General features: G+C 40.7%; 1 protein-coding gene across 1 annotated transcript in view; it reads right to left on the bottom strand.

Annotated features, from left to right (window-relative positions):
- LOC308280199 (protein NLRC3-like) overlaps nucleotides 1-21,035 on the bottom strand; it is a gene marked incomplete at both ends in the record, with an annotated part of 86,268 nt that overhangs the window by 44,025 nt on the left and 21,208 nt on the right. The window contains 5 exons of the mRNA XM_080720462.1: nucleotides 5,609-5,664; nucleotides 6,974-7,147; nucleotides 7,747-7,917; nucleotides 8,022-9,687; nucleotides 11,084-11,221. Of these exons, the coding sequence (XP_080576588.1) occupies nucleotides 5,609-5,664; nucleotides 6,974-7,147; nucleotides 7,747-7,917; nucleotides 8,022-9,687; nucleotides 11,084-11,221 (2,205 nt within the window). The remainder of the gene's footprint in view (nucleotides 1-5,608; nucleotides 5,665-6,973; nucleotides 7,148-7,746; nucleotides 7,918-8,021; nucleotides 9,688-11,083; nucleotides 11,222-21,035) is intronic.

Genomic DNA, 21,035 nt, shown 5'->3' with positions numbered 1-21,035 from the left:
CAGTTTACAAACAAATACAACGTAATAATGACGTACAGATGTTATTATTAATAATAAATGAAAAGAAGATAATAATGAGGTACAGATGTTATGAATGCCCACAATTATCCATTTTCCAGTTGGCCAGTGCCCATCTATTTGACCAATTTGACTCATCTTTCAAAGCCTACAACCCATGTTGTACTATTACGATAATGCCATACAGGCATTCAAATGAAAGAGGAAAATGTGTACTTTCACCAGCAACAAAGAGCAAGCTTTTCGCTTTTACGGTTCTTGAGTTATTTAGCAAATGAAGATGAGTCGTTTCACCAAAAACGGAACATGAGGAAGTGTCCTCAACAGGATACATGAGATACATGACACAAAGCTGTACTCTGAGCCACAACAATGTTTATTTATTTACATTTCTTTGCATATTTATTTATTTATTTTTGCATTTCTTTATTTATAATTTCATTTATTTATTAATTCATTCATTTTGAATAAAGTCATTTTTCGTCCTCCATAGTTTTTACACTTTTCTTTTCGGGGTTGCGTGTGTGCCTTGCATGAGTCTGCCTCCCCTAGTCTCGCGTAGCCAGACAACTATTCCACAATCTCTGAATGCTATATAGAGTCTGGAACAGCAGCTTCCGAACGGCGAGTAATGGAAACGGGCATTACCGTTCAAGAAAATATATTTTAAAATGTAATTTCTGCTAAGCAGGCGCAGCACATGCTTATATGATTTTTATTTATATAATGATAAATGTGTGCGATGTGAGACTGAAACGGAAGTGACGTGGGGGCTTCACTTCCGCTTTCATCTCGCACTCATTTTTATCTTTCTGCTTTGCCAGACTGTATGCTGGGAGCATTTGACCAAATCTGGAGGGCACCGTCTGGCCACGCGAGACTAGCCTCCCCAGGCTCAGGGCCGCTCCACATACACACCCATTGTAACTTCAAACTCCCAAAATAATGGGTGTTTTCAATGAATCTATCATGGTTAACCATGATAGATTCATTGAAAACACCCATTATTTTTTTCTGGTGACTCATGCTACCCTCCTAATGCGTGAGCAGGCTGTGTTTTCTCAATAACTTTTTTCATTTATTTTTAATAATTTTGTTTTGTATTTAATTTTTCTAATTTTCCCAACGAATTATTAAAAAAATAAATGAAAAAGGTTATTGAGAAAACACGGTCTGCGCACGTATTAGGAGGGTAGTATGAGTCACCAGAAAAGAAAATGGGTTTCAATGAATCTATCATGGTTAAATTAAAATGGAGTTTGAAGTTACAATGGGTGTGTATGTGGAGAGGCCATGAGCCTGCAACATTTACATCAAATATGTAAATACTGAATATAGTAAATTAAAAACTGTCCAGGGTGTTCATAAAAGCCTGATTAGATGATAAAGTGACCAAACGTTCCCTTTAAGCTGTTCAAAAATAGCCGATCTACAAGCTCACAGATCGTCATACCGCAATGCCCTGTGAGCTTGTAGATCTGCTATATTTTATTTTGTTTTATTTCTTTCACCCTGAAAATGTAGAACTACCTTCTGTAAATTGTCTACATTTTCCATATGTACATATCACACCGTATAATCCTTAGTGTTAATTTTACTCTAAAAAGTAGCCTATGAATATTATGCTAACCCATGTTTAACTATGAGAGGGTAAAATGGAACCAAATGGGCCCTAACCCATAACTGAGAGGTACTCATTTTACCAAATGCACACTAACCCATTTACTTGAGAGTGTGCAAAAGTAACCAAATGATGCAAACCCATTTGTAACTCTAAATGGGTACAAATTGAACCAAATGGACCCTCACCCATTTGTAACTGACAGAGGGTACAATTTGAACCAAATGGACCCTAATCTTTTTGTAACTGTCAGAGGGTGCAAATGGGACCAAAATGATCCTAACCAATGCATGACTCTGAGACGGTACAAATTTAACCGAATGGACCTAAACCCGTTTGTAACTACCAGAGGGTACACATTGAACCCAATTATGGACCCTAACCCGTTTGTAACTACAAGAGGGTACAAATTTAACCAAATGGACCCCAAAAGGGTGCAAATGGAACCAAATGGACCAACCCATTTATACATCTGAGTGGGAAATGTAACAAAATGGACCCGAACAGCTCATCCGCCCTGCCCGTGACACGAGCGGCGCGATGCGACTCGAACAACGAAATCTCATTAAAACACGTTTGTTTCAATGAGACGTCGTCCACCCCTCCTTTTTGCTCACAGAGTCTCTATTGAGCAAGGTTTTGCGGCGATGTCCATAGAGGTAAATAGCCATGCCCCGCCCCCAAACACTTTTTATTATTGTTCATGTATTTGATTGGTTCAGGCTATGTCGCTCGCGCCGCAAGCACCCAGAACGGCTTGTAAATATTGAAGCAGCCGACCCCTACTGGCCATAGCTGGAACAGCAGGCGGGGGAAACTACATGCATGAGCATACGAGTTCAATGACGTCTAGTGACGTTCGTGTCTCGATGTAACACATTTTGGCACATTCAGATCCACATCCGGATTGGCACATCCATTTCAATTCAACTTGCATTGAAATTAGCGGGGCTATCTGCTCTCTATTATACTCTATGGCTATAACCCATATTATCAGGGGTGTCACAAGGGGGGGCAGGGGGGGGAGTGGGACTGGGTTACTAGGGCCCAGGGTGGAGGGGGCCTTAATTATTTTATACTTTACCTATTGAAAAATAGCAGATATACAAGCTCACAGTGCAGCACCGAGTACCGCGCTGCGAGCTTGTAGAAAGTCGTAGAAAAATGTGTGTAAATCTTTGAATATATGTGTTTTTTAAACGAGTGAACTCAAATTTTGCTTTTGGGGGTCCTTGAGATAATTATTTTGAGATGGGGGGTCCGTGGCCAAATACGTATCATTTTGGGGGTCCTTCACATGAAAACGTTTGAGCATCACTGACATAGAAACATACGTTTTTCATCAAACCTTAAAAGGATTTGAAATATTCAAAGACTTGCACACATTTTCAAGACTTTTAAAAAATAGCAGATCTACAAGCTCGCAGCGCGGACTTGGTGCTGTGCTGTGAGCTTGTAGATCTGCTATTTTTTATAATAATAATAATAAACATAGCTGCAAGCAGCGATAAAGTGGCCAAAACGCCTCAAATCATGAACACAGCCTGCGATGTGTGTGAAATTTTGCACGCACATTCCCACTAGGTCAAGGAACAGATTCCACCATTCTCACAGTGGCCTGTTATAGCGCAACCAGTGGGTCAACTTTTGCATAACAGGTTTTTGGAACAAAATGCCTCAAATCACGCATGGCCCAAGAACATGTGGCACCCTTTGTAACGGAGAAAACCTTTTATTGTGAAATGCCTGCCCGGGGGCACCGGAAGCGCACTAGCACATTGGAGCTAAATGACGGATGAGAGTCAGCCAGCGTCAGCTGTGGAGGAAAAGTTTGTGGCTGGTCACTGGTCCGAGCGACAGAAGCTTTTAAAAGTGTAATATGGAACAAGGAAAACGAGAATAAACGACTGGACCACCAAATGGAGGCAAGTAGGAGCAGCTAAAAATGGAAATGTAGTAACTTGAAATGAGAACGTTATGAGAAATTAAATGTATCATATTGTTTGTAGTGGCACACGGAAGGACGGACATGCCTAGAGTGGAACCCAGTCTCGGATATATAGCGCCTCGCTGGAGAAGGGAACAAGGTGAACATTATTTCTTAGTGGTTGGTTTATAATGTGGGATTTTATTGTTGGGCTTGTATTTTCCCTTTCTTGTACTTTGCTATGTTTTGTAGGTTTGATATATGCGCATTTTATTGTTTAATGAGGACAGGTGTTGACTTATTATTGTTATGTTTTTGTTTTTAGTTTCACATTGATAAATAAGGTAACTTCACATCATCAGTCGGACTTCAACTATTATTCCAGCTGGGGTTTGCTACACCCTTTTCACATTGGCCTATTATAGCACCACCAGGAGGCCAAAAAAATCTACCTGACCTGCCGGAGACCTGTTTTCGGAAGAACACTGCTTCTAGTTTTTCTTTGATTTCTTTTCCCAATTTTCTTGCTTTTCTTGCTTTTTTCCGCTGCTTTTTTGCTTTCCTACTTTTTCCTGGCATGGCCACTTTATCGCTGCCTGCAGCTATATTATACCATTGTTTTTTGGCTTAAAGCGAGCCCACAATTGTTTCAAAGGAACAATATTTTCCAATATTTGGTATTGAATGAAGGGGGAATTCTTCAGCAATCAAAAGTATCGAATAGGGTTAATAGGGTTAATACCGGGATCCTGGGATCCGGGCTCCCCCGCGGGCAGAGTGCAAGTAATATCCCGCCCAGGAATTGGCTGCGGGACCCGTCGTCCCGGAGTTTATGTTTTTTCTTGTTAGAAAATACAATTTACTAGAAACGCGGAGGCAATTAGACTGCCTGACACGTTATCCTCGCCAGCCATGCTTGTAGATTGGCTGTTTTCACTAGGCTAGGCTACGTCTTAAAGTGATGCAGATAAAATAAACACTGCCAGATGATATGATAATGACACATTTACTTTCTTATTGCTGCATTAATTATGCTCTTAACATTTTTTAGTTTTTACATGAGAATCTCTAGCTAAAAAGAAAAGGGAAACAAATATCCTACTACAATCAGCTAAATGCACGCACGCAGTTCGCGAGAAGCTGCGGTGCGGTTGCGGGTCGCGCCCTGTGAGCTTGTATATCTGCTATTTTTCTATAACTATGAAATGGGAGATTTGCCATAAATTGCCAAGATATATACAGTAAATGTAACCACCAATAACGCATGCATTATTGATGTGTCCTCTCCACTCCAATTGGACTCACAAATGGCCACTCTAAATATGAAATAGGCTTGCCTACTCTGTTGGTTTATATTTCCACACAATATATATTAATCAGAATTAAAATATCTGCCAGCACTTTGTGACAGTTTATGAATTGTATTGGCGTAGGCCTACCTTTCAAAATGAGTGGGATGGTTGCACGCTTATTTGCTTGAACAGAGAAGCGCTATTCTGGGCACAATGTTGCTCTCTGCACACGAAGATCATCTGCGTGATATTTTATTTTTATACAAGTGGGCGCAGAAAACGTCTTTTCACAGAGATACTGTATGTGGAAGGCAGTGTTGCCGTAGTATTGGGTCGCGCGCCCCCGACGACCAGTGATCATATCTTTCTAGTGGGCACTTTTTGTCTCCGCCAGGCCAAGAGGAATCGGAGACAGATTTGAGTTTTTTTAAATATAGATATTTTTCTTAACGGGACATCCCGGGAAGCCCGGGCTAAGGTCAGAAAACTCCCGGGATTTAAAATGAGCTAAATCCGGGAAAAATATTAAACCCTAGTATCAAATATGTTCATAACATCTGATGGGAGAACACAATACAATTTATACAGCACCAGTTTACAAAGTATAAATCATACTATATCCTATCCTATGTCCTACAAACCTATCCTAAAATTCCTACAATCCTACTATTAATTGAAACCTCTGGCTGGATGTGATAGCTGGATGTTGTGCTGTTTTGATTTAATGAATAAATCAATATACACACTTACTTGCTGGACACTTCTTTAAACCTCGTTTCAGCCAACACACTCCACCATGGTCAACACTGGGGGTGAGGGAGAGACATAGTCAGGACTGTCTTTTCTCTTTGAAAATAGTATCAATATTTTATAACAATTTCACACGATTAAACATTCAACAATACTATACAGCATTAGCGTACTGTAAACCTTCTAAGGCTGCGATTAATTTCATAATCGATTAATCTGAAGATTATTTAAACGATTAATCGGATAATGGCACTTTTTTGCAATTACCTTTACGATTTAGCTTGAAGTTGTTTTAGGCATTTTCTAACCAACAATAAAGACATTCAAAATTAATTCTTCCTTCAGAAATACTATTTTATTACAGCTTTCTTGACTGTACATATCGGTACTTTTTTATTACATTTGGTAAAAAAGGAAAGACATTTGTCAAGCTAAATTGTAACATATCTCTAACTCAAATATTGTATTTACGGTATTTATTATTCATTCACATATTTTATTTAACATTAAAAAGAATAATATTCTAGCCCAGTGGTTCTCATATTTCAGGGGTTCCTTTTAGGGGGTCTAAATTGAGTCTGTAACTCTGCATTAATTGTAAACAAATGAAACCAAATGAACCCTAACAGGTTCGATTTGAACACTGTCAGAGTTAAGGGGAGACCTTGAAATGTAAAGTTTTGAGAAACACTTCTAGTAATTTCATGTTCTTGATTATTTAATCCAACAGGCAGAATGGTGTATGTATTGCCTTGGCTTTAATATGCAGGAAAGCCTGGTTTCTAGTATTTACTGCTCAGCACTGAAATCCTGTCTAGAGCCTGCGTACTGTATCTGGTAAATTACACACCGACATTCGCACGTGTTTCCGCCCAAGACCAGATCAGCAACCTGCTAAGAGAATTGGTCCCATACTAGCGTTCGCGTTTCTTTCAATAGCGTAAATAGAGCACACAGGATGATTAATAAGACTGGACCTGACCAGTACTGGACGGAAAAAATAAACCAGGTGAAGAGTAGTTAATTTTAAATCCAAAGCCAAGACAACTCTGTCTGGAACCGGCAGGCAAGCTAAGTAGCTAAACAAGCTAACCAACACTCCGATGTGCTTTCTCTTGTTATGTTCATTCGTTGTGCTCCCATGCCAAGCAACGTCTATCTTGCAATGTTTGCATCTTACTGTTTTGCTTTAACAGTGAAATGCTCCGAGCTTTTAGACGTTTTTTTTTGCCGAATAATATCAATAATCAAATTTGTTGGCAACAAATTTTGTAATTGATTTTTATCGATTGAATCGATTGGTTGTTGCAGCCCTAAAACCTACTAGAGCACATTGACACTGAGTGGCATCAAGTTCCTCCATACCTAAGAGTCTCAAGGCTGCAGTGAGGATCATTCTGTCTAGCAGACAGCAACGCCACCCCTTGGTCTCCTGGATGATTTTTTCTGAGGTTCAACACTTTCAAATGGGAGGGGTTGGAGATCAGAGCTGAGTCGAGAGAAGAACAGCCTTTATCTGTGACCAGACAGCCTGACAAACTACACACACACACACACACACACACACACACACACACACACACACACACACACACACACACACACACACACACACACACACACACACACAGAGAGAGAGAGAGTAGTGCAGTAGTCAAATGCCTGTTGACTTGTTCTACCTGTCCAGGCCATGCTGTGTGTGACCTTTCACTGTGAGCTGTGATAAAAGCACACACACCCATGCACACAGAATATTTAATTACCTCAGAGTGGGTTATTATGAATGTGCACTTTATTTTTCTTTACCTTTGACTTACTACAGTTATAATTCTTAAATATCTTTGTTAGTGTTATTATTTCTGCTATAATAATGAGGAAGTGGCAAGAACCAAAACCACTCGTACTATGAGATGTACACATTTATCTTTAATCTTTGAATTATTTCATCTGGAGTACATAAACATTGCCTCCTCTACACTGACATGTTCCTATGATGGCTGTGTATTGTGTGTTGTGTATTTTGTGTATTGCAGTGTGTTGTGTATTTTTCAATTTTTGCCTGGCAGTCTAATACTACCAACATTCAATCTCAGCACAAATATGTGAGCATAAAATATGATCACATGATACTTACTGACCTGAGAGTTTCCAGTATACAGTCCTTACTCGCCAGTCCAGTAGAAAGCAGATCCACGCCATTATCCTGTAGATCGTTGTTACTGAGGTCAATCTCTCTCAAACTCAAGCTGGAGCTGAGAACTGACGATAACTCCTTACAACACCTCTCTGAAAGGTTACAGCCACTCAGCCTGAAGAAAAAAGAGCAGAAAAAAAAAACATTATTGTATTTTATTTTCTATTAAAATAAAACAACACAATCTTGAATCTAACAACTCATTGTCAATGCACTTACAGGGCTCTCTTGGAGGCTTTGACAACTGGCAACAGCCTCAGAAGACACTCCTCTGTAGCAGAGTATTTCTTCAGGTCAAACACGTCCAGTTCCTTTTCTGATGACAGCAAGATGTAGACCAGAGCTGACCACTGAGCAGGAGAGAGCTTGTCTGTGGAGAGACTTCCTGAACTCATGGACTGTTGGATCTCCTCCACTAGAGAATGGTCATTCAGCTCGTTTAGACAGTGGAATAGATTGATGCTCTTCTCTTGAGAGGGATTCTTCCTGATCATCTTCTTGATGTACTCAATGGTCTTATTATTGGCCTTGGACCTATTTCCTGTCTTCACATCAAGCAGTCGTAGTAAGAGAGTCTGATTGGACTCCAATGAGAGGCCCAGCAGAAAACGGAGGAACAAGTCCAAGTGTCCATTGCGACTCTCTAAGGACTTGTCTACAGCACACTGGTAGAAGTCAAATTCCTTGTCTCTGAATGGCTTTGGCAACTTGGAGGTTGCTTTTGGTTTTATCAGTACATTGTCACCTTTGTTGATGAATGACACATAGGCATAAAGAGCGGCCAGAAACTCTTGAACACTCAGATGGACAAAGCAGAACACCTGGTCCTCATATAGCCCATACTCCTCTTTCACGATCTGTGTGAAAACTCCTGAGCACACAGCGGCATCTCTGATATCAATGCCATACCTTTTCAGGTCTTCTTCACTGAAGATCAGGTTGCCATTTTCCAGCTGGTCAAAGGCCATTTTTCCAAGAGAGAGAATGACATCGCTGTTCTGTTTGCTGTTGGTATACTTTTCATCTTTCTTTTTGGATTGGTCCACTGTGAAATGGATGAACATTGCAGCCAGGGTGTTAGGTGTTGCTCCTTTCTCATCCTGTTTTCCTTCCCTTAACGCATTCTCCAGAACGGTAGCAATGATAGAGCAGAATACTGGGATGTGGCACAAGATGTAGAGGCTTAGTGATTTCTTGATTTGTGAGAAGATTGTTTTGGCCACATCCTTATCACTGAATCTCTTCATGAAATACGCTTCCTTTTGAGCATCAGAGAAGCCTTTGACCTCTGTCGTCCTGTCAACATAATCAGTCGGTATCTGATCAGCTGCAGCAGGTCGAGTGGTTATCCAGAGTTTAGCAGAGGGTAGCAGGTCCCCCCTTATGAGATTTGTCAGCAACACGTCCAAGGAGGCACGTTTTGTGACATCGGTCAAGATCTCATTGTCCTCGAAGTTTAAAGGAATCCGACTTTCATCCAATCCATCAAGGGTGATCATAACTCCGGACCCGTCGGGGCCACAGATTTCTTCCATCTTGGTTTCACCAAAGTACTGATGAAGGAGCTCCATCAAGCTGAAAACCTTGTCCTTCTTCTTATTCAGCTCTCGGAAAGTGAATGGAATCATGAAGAGGACATCCTGGTCGGCTTTGTCTTCTGCCCAGTCCAGAGCACGCTTATTTGCTAAGACTGTTTTACCAATGCCAGCCACTCCTTTCGTCATCACTGTTCTTATTGGGCCCTTTTCTCCAGGTAAGGTTTTGAACATGTCCTCCATGCTGATGATCTTGTCTGGTTCTGCTGGCTGCATGGATGCTGGTGCAATCTGTCTGACCTCATGTTCTTTATTGACCTCGCCACTCCCACCCTTTGTGATGTAGATGTCTGAGAAAATGTCATTCAGAAATGTTTTTTTCCCTTGTTTTGTAGACAAAACCTGAAACTTCTTCCTCAGTCTAGACTTGAATCGTTGTTGATACACAGCAGGAGGAGTTTCTAAAGGACCAAAGAGCAAAGGACATCATTAAGGGCATGTAATGGTAATTATGGAACTCAAAATGAGAAGGGTTGGTGATTCTCAATTTAACCACTTAAATTCTACTTAGTTGACCTATTCATATGACCTTGCAATTTAGTTGACCTGATTTCAGAGGGCTAAACTAAATTTTGCTTTGCTGAAAATAGATAGAAACTCACAACGCATCACAGTGGTGATGCTGTGCGGTGTGAGCTTCTACACTGCTCAAAAAAATAAAGGAAACGCATGATCATTGCAATGTAACTCCAAGTCAATCACACGTTTGGGATATCAACCTGGCCAGTTAGGAAGCAACACTGATTATGAATCAGTTTCATCTGCTGTTGTGCAAATGGAAAAGACAACAGGTGAAAATGAGGCAATTTGCAAGACAACCCCTAAAAAAGGAATGGTTTTGCAGGTGGTGGCCACAGACCATTTGCCTGTCCTCATCCTTTCTGGCAGATTTTTGGTTAGTTTTGGATTTTGCCAGTGCCCTGACCACTAGAGGTAGCATGAGGCGGTATCTGCAACCCACAGAAGTTGCTCAGGTAGTGCTGCTCATCCAGGATGGCACATCAATGCGCACTGTGGCAAGAAGGTTTGCTGTGTCTCCCAGCACAGTGTCCAGAGCATGGAGGCGATACCAGGAGACAGGCCAGTACACCAGGAGACGTGGAGGGGGCCGTAGGAGGACAACAACCCAGCCGCAGGACCGCTATCTGGTCTTTTGTGCAAGGAGGAACAGGAGGAGCACTGCCAGAGCCCTACAAAACGACCTTCAGCAGGCCACTAATGTGAATGTTTCTGCTCAAACTGTGAGAAACAGACTCCATGATGGTGGTATGAGGGCCCGACGTCCACAAGTGGGGCCTGTGCTCACAGCCCAACACCGTGCAGCCCGATTGACATTTGCCAGAGAACACATTGACTGGCAGGTCTATGTTGGGTTTTTTGGGTGTTCCTTTTATTTTTTTTCAAATGTTATCATGTGCTGCCGTCACTTTGTGATATTGTGATGAAATGCTGTAAATTAAGACGTTCTTACTGCTCTCGGCAGGCTTGTTAGCTTCGGATGGCTGTGCAGATCCTGCATATGGAGAAGACGATAATGATAATGAAACTCAGTGAGTGGACATGACAATCATGAAATGGGACTTTCTTCATTATGGCATTATGCCAATATGACATTCATATCTTAACAGTAGAAAATATCACATTAACCTACATTGTTCCTCTTGTGGAGCAGACTAAAATATGTACCTCTGTCTCCGTCTGATGTGGAGCTGACATTGATGTTGACAGAACCACCAATGTGACCAGAGATGTTAGGAGACATCACTATGCCTCCACTCTGGGCGTTGACTTGAGCTGGAGGAACTGCAGGTAACACTGAAGGACCTGCACAATACAATCATCAGTGTTAATAAAATTGTAAAAATTGTGTAAAGATTATCCCATTAAATGTCACAAACTTTCAGAGACACCAACTAAATGCAATAACTTCAGTTTTACATGACTAACACAAATGAATGCACTTTGTAAAATCAGAGGAGGATTTAAAACAACTTCTGGGCTGATAAAATACACATACAGACATTGAACAAGGGACACACACATTCATATGAATCCATGTAACTTATGTAGCTATACAGCATTTTTGAATAATTCATTTAACTGTTCCTGAAAGAAAATCAAACTCTTTCTTATAATAATGTGTCACAGTAGTCAGTAGTGTCACTAGGCTTATTTTATTCTTAACATAAGATAGGGTAATGTATTCTTTCTTTTCAAATATCATTGTTACCTGGACAGTCCTCATCTGACTTTTCAGAAAGTTGAAGTTGCTCCATTGTGTTCAGGATCTCCACTGAGGACAGCACTGCTGGTCACGTGTCTTCACTCTGTCACCCATTGATACACATTTACATTTACTCAATTGATCTCTTAGACATAATATAAAGGGGAAATAAATAGATATAATATATACAGGATAAAAAGCCATAAACAGTCACTCACTGTTTCCATTGGCATGATGTTTATTGTAGTAGGTCAGGTGGTGTAGTTCTACAATATGTCCACTAGATGGTGCACATTGTCTACATTGAATAAGAAAGATACAAATAGTGAAAGATCAAACAAAGTTATTTTTTAAAGTAGAAATATGGATTGTTGTTGAAGGGGGTTGTGTAACATGGTGCCTCTTTGGTCCTGAAGCACTTCTTATTTATATTTCAAAACCGTTCAAACAGTCATTAAATAAAAGCCTTATTCAAATATAGTGAAAATAACAGATCACAACTCACAATGTGAGGCGTTGCGAGCTTGCAGATCTGCTATTTTCACTATTACTGATTAAATTCCACCAGGAGTGTTGCATTGTGTCACCGCAATCGCTTCCTTTAACTTGATGTTCCACCTGCTCCTGTACTTTTTTCAGAGAAGGCACAATATTTATGGATTCATGCAGCTACAGCTTAATGTGGCCACATTGAGTGGTGCTAGTTGTTGTAATAAATGTATATCTACTTAATATACTGTACTTAAAGGACCTGTTCAACCATTTCCAAACTATCTTCATATACTGTTATTGGTCCTAATGCTCAATGTAAGATGGCATGGCACCCTTTTTGTCTTTCCACTCTGTCTCTGAGCAAGGCTGAAACCCAGGGCCGGTTCCTGGCATAAGCAAGGGCCACACCCACTAAGGGCAGCTACATCACAGGGAGAAGGTGCATGTCATTCAAAGATGCCCGTATCTGGCCGTATCCAAAAAGAAGAAACAAAGAGAAAACAAAAAAACTAAAACACAAACATTTTCAGTGGGGGAGCCACCGAAAATAATCCCCCTCTCAATTACTGACTTGCTACTGAGCTGAAACTATTCAGTAATAGAGGGGGGGGGGGGGATCTATTCCCTCCCACAGGGGAGAAATTCTGGGATCTCTGAGGTGTGATTTCTGACAGCAGCCCCAGCAGGGGGCTCACGAATACTAATGTTGGGTACATTTTGGGCGTCTGCTGAGCAGGAGATGGAGTTAATGGAGAGATTTAATTCAGTCTACACAACCGTAAACCTTGTTTTTTGCGCAGTGAACCTATCCTAGCCAACAACGTTTTACTCCAATACAATTATTTGACACCTTTAGTTTCTGCGTATTTAATCATTAATAGCATACAAAAACACCCATTAAACATTTAAATCCTGTTTTAAATGTTGGCCATCTGAGAATAGACAATCTTCAGTGCAATGTGTCCTGGGCTTGTAGATCTGCTATTTTTGAGAAGGTTTTGCAACTTTGGTGGCCTACATCTTTGACAAATGTGATTATTTTAACTTTGGTACTTCCACATTACAAGGACACTTTCTGGCCCCAGTGTGTGCTTGGACTTAATGCAAGTACACACTCATCAGCTCATGCATCATTCACTACATTTTTTAAGCGCTGCAAGCTTGTAGATCTGCTATTTTTGAAAAGTCGTGAAAATGTGTGCAAATCTTTGAATATATGGGTCAGTGACGTGACGCCCCAAAAAAATTGTTTTAAAAAAAACTTTAAATTGCAGGCCTAAAAGTTATTTACTTTTGTTCTACTCACTCTCAACCTTATGGAAATACATTTTGTTTTTAGATATTTTATTGGAATCAGACTTTATTCAGCAGTTTGTTGTACTTGTGCCTAAAATCGTCATATGGTGTGACATGAAAATAATTGTTCATAAAATGAAAATGGAGTACATCTTTCTTAAGTTACTCACTTTATCAAAGTCCTTTATCATAACTAACCAGTGATCCACTATAGTTTTTTGAAAATGTATTATATCTGTATATTTTTTTCATAATCGACACTCTGTGTGAGGCCCATGTTCATGATCTTACAACATATTTTAAATGTATTCTGTCAAAACTTTCTCTAAAATTACACAAATATTTGTGACTCTTCCTGATAATATTCTCTATGTAATCCATAAACATTTTTTTGGTTTAATCATTAATAAAGGTATGATTTTTCACTATTTGGAATGTCACACCAAATGATTTAGTGTCACACCGTATGATCATATCTTCATGTTTCAAAGCAAACTGTGTTTTAACCTACCTATTAGTGAGTACTGAACTTTACTGATTGATTAAACAATTACCCAGGATAACATGGCCTTAATATTTCTGAACAGGATATTATTGTAGGGCTTTAACATGGGATAAGAAATAATTGTAGTAGTAGATGGATGATGAGGATGTGCACAGGAATGCTACACACACCTAAGTCTTCTGCCGGCCCACGGCAGAAGGATCCTAAAGAGACAATAAGGCGCATAGCCACACTTGGAGCCAAGGCAACATTTTATTAACACCAATTAGTGGAAACAGAACTCAGCATTCAGGTAAATTGCTTTTTTCCGAAGTCTCCTGAACTTGAACACAGCATTTTGTGTTGAACAAATGTAATTAGGAATCATGACATTACACCACATCTCCACTAGCTAAAGAGTGCTGGGTTGCGCAACTCCGAAAATAGCTGATCTACAAGCTCTCGCAGCACAACGTGTTGAGAGCTTGTAGATCAGCTATTTTCGCTAGTTTTGTCTCGGGTCCTACCTTAACACTGTCCACTGTCCAGTCCAGTGAGTGAAAGTACAAAAGTATTAGATCAGATTAGATTATACATTTAGACTGTATTGTACATCAGCCAGTCGTATTTGGTGAGGGTAGCAAACCGGCTGCCTTGTTGCGGTTCTGCTATGCCACAGACAACCTCCTGCTCTTCGTAGAAAATGCAGTCTCGCCCCTTTGGCTCCTCTCTCCTTGCTGGGTCATTGTTTAGTTTCTCCCTGTACTTTCTCGTTCTCTCAGCACTTGTCATTTTCCAGCTGACAAAAGAAAATGGAATGTATAGTTTAAGACAAAGAGAAAATATTCTTTAGATTGAAACAATATGTTAAGGTTTCTGTGAAGGGGTTTCTGCTCTGTCTGATGAATTTGAAGTATCACTGAATGAAGCTAAATTACATTTTATGTAAAAATGTTTAAAACAAATGTTTAAATGTACAAAAGAAACATGGAACTTTGTTATTTATTGTTATATCTGTAGTTAAATACAGTATAAATCATATGGTGTGACAATCAAGTCATATGGCGTGACAAGCAGACATGTCACACCATTATGATTAAGTGTCACACCATATTACGTTTTCTGCATTTAGGTTTACCTTGAGGCTACTATGTACACATTAGCATGCTAACAGCATGCTAGCTATATCAAAGCAACCTAGATCTACATGGAAATATGACCAAAACTTCAAATAACTTAAGCTTTTTTTAATGAAAGGGTGTCACACCAACAGACATCCAAAGTGGTGAGTTTGTCAAAGTTTCAACAAGATGGCATTTCATGAAAATGTTAAAATCTTAACTCACCTCAGACACCTGTCTTGCAGTTGTGCTGGGAGTGCTGAATAGCCTTACAGAAGAAGGACCTCTCTAGCCAATAGGTGTCCAAATAATTGCCTGTTTAATTTGTCCAAACTAGTGTCACACCAAATGATTTTGGTTTGGGGGACAAAATGTTTTTGATCAGAAATGACTGAAAACATTATGCTTTGACTTTGAAAAGATATAGGCTCACAAATAGACATTTCTTTAGCCTAAATTCATTTTCAAATGATTTTTAGCAATTATTTTTCTTAGTTTTATTCAAGTTCCCACTTTGAGAAACAAGGTCAGGACAGTCACACCATATGAGTTTTGCCATGTTTGGTTGAAAATTCTGAAGAAATGAGGAATGAAATGTTTTAATCTTGAGTAAGTTCACATAAAGCTTAATGTCCTGCACAATATTCAGAAGGTTTTTGACAAATATATTTTTTATTTATACATGTTTGACACCGAGGACAGCGAAAACGTTACGTCACGTCACCCACCCATATGTAATTTTTAAGCGAACAATTCACCAGTACCGGGAGCTCCGCCCCCACCTTTCCCTCCACGTTACTGCTTTGAAGTCCGAAAAAAAAAACCTTTTCTTTTTCAAAAAAAAATAAAAATAAAATAAAATAAAACAGTAAGGTCAGTACTGTACTGTACTGACAGACAGGAACAGATCGAGAAGGGCACTGTTGTGCAGACTAGAGACACACACACACACACACACACACACACACACACACACACACACACACACACACACACACACACAGGGTATAGCTGCTCACCGCTCCACTTCAAACCGAGGTTTGATTTTTTTCTCTCTACAGACACATTTACAGAAAACATCACACTGATAAGAACCAGTACAAGCGCACAAGTCAGAGGCAAAAAAAAAAAAAAAAAGACCGCTCAAGTTGCAATGTAAAAGGGGTTACCAGCCTCATGTGTAAAAATGCATCCCATTAAACTTTCCGATACTGTTTTTTTCCCAGTGTGGAGGAAGAATGCTTTGGATTGAAATAAAATCCTTGGTTTCTGTTGTTTGTAAAAAATACTAGTGATTCAAAGCAGATGTTCTCAAAACCACTCCTGCAGTCACTGTCATCAGAACGGAGGGTGCGCTGCTCATGATCACAGCACCAGAGCTGCTGACTGTTGCTATACAGCTGGATCCCATCAAGCCTAATTTATGCTCCATCCGGCCGAGAACATCAGAAAATAGTAGACCTCCAAGCTCATAACACTCACATCTGTGACGCTGTTGTGAGCTTGTATGTCAGCTGTTCTCTGCACGGAATACCATTGCAGGGTGAAGTATAGCCTATACAGTATGTCTGCTAGCAGCGTCTCACCAGCCAACACACCAGAGGAGGTTGAATGAACATGAAACCAGAGATCCCCAAAACAACAGCTTTGGGGATCTGATGGGAACTGATTACATGAAACAGTCACCTGAAGAGGCATTACTTATGCTTACCTGCCACAGATGTCTTGTAACAGCTGCTCTGCATTAGCAGGGGTGTTGACATAAATCAGAATGGATTTCACAGAACAAACTTCAGAGGAAAAATGGTCCAACGTTCTGCTCTGTCTGCTGGTAGAAGAACAATGAGAAATGCTTTCGTTTTCAACACCACAGGATTCCCACACGATAGCAGGATGTCATCTCTGGCTGTTCCTGTGAACATTATGAATGACAGATTCATATGTAAATGTACACAACAAATAAAAACGTTTAATTAATCAACAGATCATGAATGGATTAAAAAAGCTGAGATTTATAAGTCTGATAATGATGTAGCCTACCTGTGCATGTTCACATCATGAGACAGACCATTTTTCAGATGATATATTTTTTTATCATTTTTGTATGTGTTTTTTTCAGACATTTAACGACTTAAAACTCAATACTTGACTTCACCTTTGCTCGGTTCTTGGTCTGCTCTTTTGTCCCAGGACACCTATTTGTTTGTGATAGACCAAAATTACTTTTTATTTACACGCAAAGTGTGAAAATAGCAAATCTACAAGCTCACAGCGTCTAACATTGTGTGATGTGTTGTTGTGAGCTTGTAGATTGGCTATTTTTAAAACATCCAAAGTATAAAATAGAGTTAGAGTGGTTACACTGATTTTGCTGGGGCTCCGTTGAACCCCCTCAAGGCCCCCGGGTGGTCCCCGGACCCCACTTTGAGGCCCATTAAGAGAATATATTCTTTCATACATGTACAGTATACCCTAGCATCTTTTCTAGGTTGTGGTCAGAGTTGGAAGTGGAAGTAGAAATGATCTGTAAGGAAACCACAAGTTGAGCTGCTTGTCTTTCAGCTCACTTCATCCTCCTGCACTCTTAACACGTTGCAGTCCGAAATAGAATGGGGGTTGGTAGATTAGCCGTGAAATTTCTATTATTGTATTGTGATCTGAGACATAATATTATGTTTATAAACATGACCCCGCAGCCCCTCCATCTTGAACAGCGCCGCTGTTTTTTCTTTTTTTTTTTCCCCCAGGCCAGTAACTCACCATGATTTTCTCGATCTCCGTTGGGATAGAATGGGGGTTTTGGCCGATCGTCGATGTCCCCGTGCGTTTCGCGTGCGCGATCCTTTCACGTAAATGTCCCCGCAAATAGTCCATGTGTGACTGAAGAACAGACCTGAAAAGTTTCGCTAGCATAGCCCCAAGCATGGCTGCAGGAGGAGCTCGAGTGTGTAGACAGTAAACGGATGGGTGGAAGGTGCCTTGGAGAAGGAGAGGCGCTGACGTCACCTCTGCTTCATGCACGGTCTGCATGAGCCATCAGTGCACGAGTGGTGACTAGGGAAGGTTAGACGATCGCCGATTTTCGGATCAAAAGCTTTTATTCCGGTTTTAAAGACAAAGTCCGGGAATGTGCGACGTGGCTGAGAGTCCCTGGGGGGATGTGCGATATAGTACGGTTTTAACATTAAGGGGCTCCCCTTGGCTTAGAAGGTGTTAAAAAAAAGCCAGGGCACTTTGCATTCTTCTGTGGAGGTTTAATATTCATGTGTGTGTGTGTGTGTGTGTGTGTGTGTGTGTGTGTGTGTGTGTGTGTGTGTGTGTGTGTGTGTGTGTGTGTGTGTGTCTCGCAGGGCCGGACTTACCATTGGGCTAGGGTGGGCCGGTGGGCACGCGCCCGGGGGCCTCAGGGGAGGGGGGCCTCAAAAAAGAATTTTTTTTTTTTTTTTTTCAAATTTCTTTCTGGACCCCCAAAAATGTAGTAGGCATGATCGCAATCGCGAAATTCCATGTCTAACCCCCATACCAACCCCATCTTTCAAACATGGCAGCCATGTTTGTTTACATTTCAAGAAAACATAATGGCTGCTAGCTCATGAATGCCTGAACGGATTTCCATTTGGATTTTTTGGTTTGAAGGCTGTGAACAGTGTGCACACACGTGGTGCATGATCTAGGCATGGGCGTGCATGATCCGTGCACTATGAATTACATGGAAGTCTATGGAGAGGGAGGCGGTGTGGAACTTGGAAGCCATTTTGAAAAGACCCTGAATGAGTTAATTTAATGATGACATTTTAAAGTATTGCAATCCAAATAAAGTGATATTTGTGTTTAGTTACAGTACATTTTGTTTTATTATTGAGAGCTTCTGCTCTGCTGGCCGCACTGCATATAGCTGCTCTGAAAACTTAGTGCAGTCTAAAGCCCGCCCACTCTATGTATCCGGTACTTTCCACACACGTAGGCTACACACATGCACGCAAACTCCAATTCTGTATCTGTGTGTGTGTGTGTTTCGCTGCATGCTAAATAAATAGTAACAGCTATCTGCAGCTCCTTGTTAGACTGTTGTGTGGGGAATAAACACCCGAAATTGATATAAAAAGCACCCAAAAACAGGTAAAACCCCAAAAAATTCGCACCGGCCCTACGGGCGGGTGGATACACTTCATTCCTTGCAACACCCTAGATATTAGTCAAATTACGCCTCTGCACACAGTCACATTATGCATGGGCCGGTCCGGAGGTGAGGTCACGGTGTGGTCAGGTGGACCGGAGGTGGAATTTTTGCGCGCGCACAAGGGCCTCTTTATTTCCCCTTGCCCAGGGGCCTCATGTCATATAAATCCAGGCCTGACCCAGAGCCTCGAAATCTCTTCCAAATCCGTCAACAAGACCTGGCATGAAATTAGAAAAATATGTAGCCCTATTAAAACAAAGCAGCAGAGAATACAGAAGCTCTCTGCTGGTTTCAGAGCCGTTTTACACTGACTCGGAAAGATTTAAATATGAATACACTGTATTGGCTAAAAATGGCTCATGACTATAACACCAACACCTTATTTGTTATGTTAAATAGCTACTGATTATCCCCCTTGGGATAATAAAGATATCTATCTATCTATATATCTATTAAGTGGCCTGCCTAACATAAGCCATAAGCATACTACCATCATCATTATCAGCACAGACTTTATTTGTTTAGATCGATTCATGCCATTATAATGATTAGTGTTATTGACCTGGGCAGAATATGAGTTACTTTCATCAAGTCATATGAACTGAGAAAATATGTGTAGGCTACTCATTTATACCAACACAAACATTGTATGTGTTTATATCAAGAAGCACCAAGGAATAGGCTACTTCATCTGATATAAAGCAACTTATCACTGGACTGGACAGTTGTGTACATAAGGTAAGAAAGACAACAACCTAATAAATATACCTACCAGTGAATTTGACGCCTAAACGGCGTGTTAATGTATTTATTTGATCTGTGATGATGGTGTTTAAACTTTAAACAGCCTATAGCGACGAATGAGGTAGGCAGTATCCTACTCTGTCTATTTCTCTTATTTCACAACAACCAGAATAAACTGCTTCAAATGTAGGCTAGGCCTACATGTTTCTTATCATGCCGATTGCTTATAAATGAGATCTCTGGCGTTAAAACGTCTTGATTCCGAAAAGTTTTAGAGTCGCAAATATAGCCAAGGGTGTCGTCGCACCAAATTCTGGGCCCTGGGTACAAGGATTCACTGCGGGCCCACATGAATGTTCTTCATCTGGCGATTTAAAAAATAGCAGATATACAAGCTTGCAGCGCGGCACTCTCGAGTTTATATATCTGCTATTTTTCAATAGCTTAAAGCTATACTGTGTAAGTTGCTCAACTGGTGGTCTGTAGCAGTATAGCAAACCGCGGTTGCGTTTGCTTTTTTCTTTCTTTTTTTCGCCGCGGACGGGGCCGTCAGACCACCGCGTCCGCCTCGCCTCGCCGAGACGCTTTCAATGAGGTCTCCCGTGTCTGTCTACGAGCAGCGGTTGGGGAGTTACATGCTAGACTCCTCCAGTGTAAACACTGCAGTGTACTTCCTGAAGGCGTGTTTCCTAAACCCACCAGAGAGCCCGGCAGTGTATAATCTGCGCTGTGATTGGCCGGCATTGTATAACCCTCGCTGTGATTGGCCGTTAGTGTGATGACACAATTTTCCCGCGAAAGACCGCCCCGGTCACTGCCCAGTAGAAAACATATAAAGAAAAGGCTTTCAGAGCTGAAATTCACGGAGTGAGGGTTCTAAAACTTTAGCGATGTAACAGTTAGGACAATTTTAAGATTTGTTTTATAAAAAAAGTTACATAGTATAGCTTTAAGTATAAAATAATTAAGGCCCTTCCACCTTGGGCCTTAGTAACTTAGTAACCCCCCTCTTGTGACGCACCTGCACACATCCTGCTGCATGTCAGAAATACAATACTTTGCGTTGTTCATTCATCATTAGGCTACTTTATCAGTAG

The sequence above is a fragment of the Nannobrachium achirus genome, assembly GCF_963921795.1.
Source record: "Nannobrachium achirus genome assembly, chromosome: 24".
In the NCBI taxonomy this organism is placed as follows: domain Eukaryota; kingdom Metazoa; phylum Chordata; class Actinopteri; order Myctophiformes; family Myctophidae; genus Nannobrachium; species Nannobrachium achirus.
The sequence above is the reverse complement of the archived record's forward strand: the minus strand, read 5'-3'. Positions and strand labels throughout refer to the sequence as shown.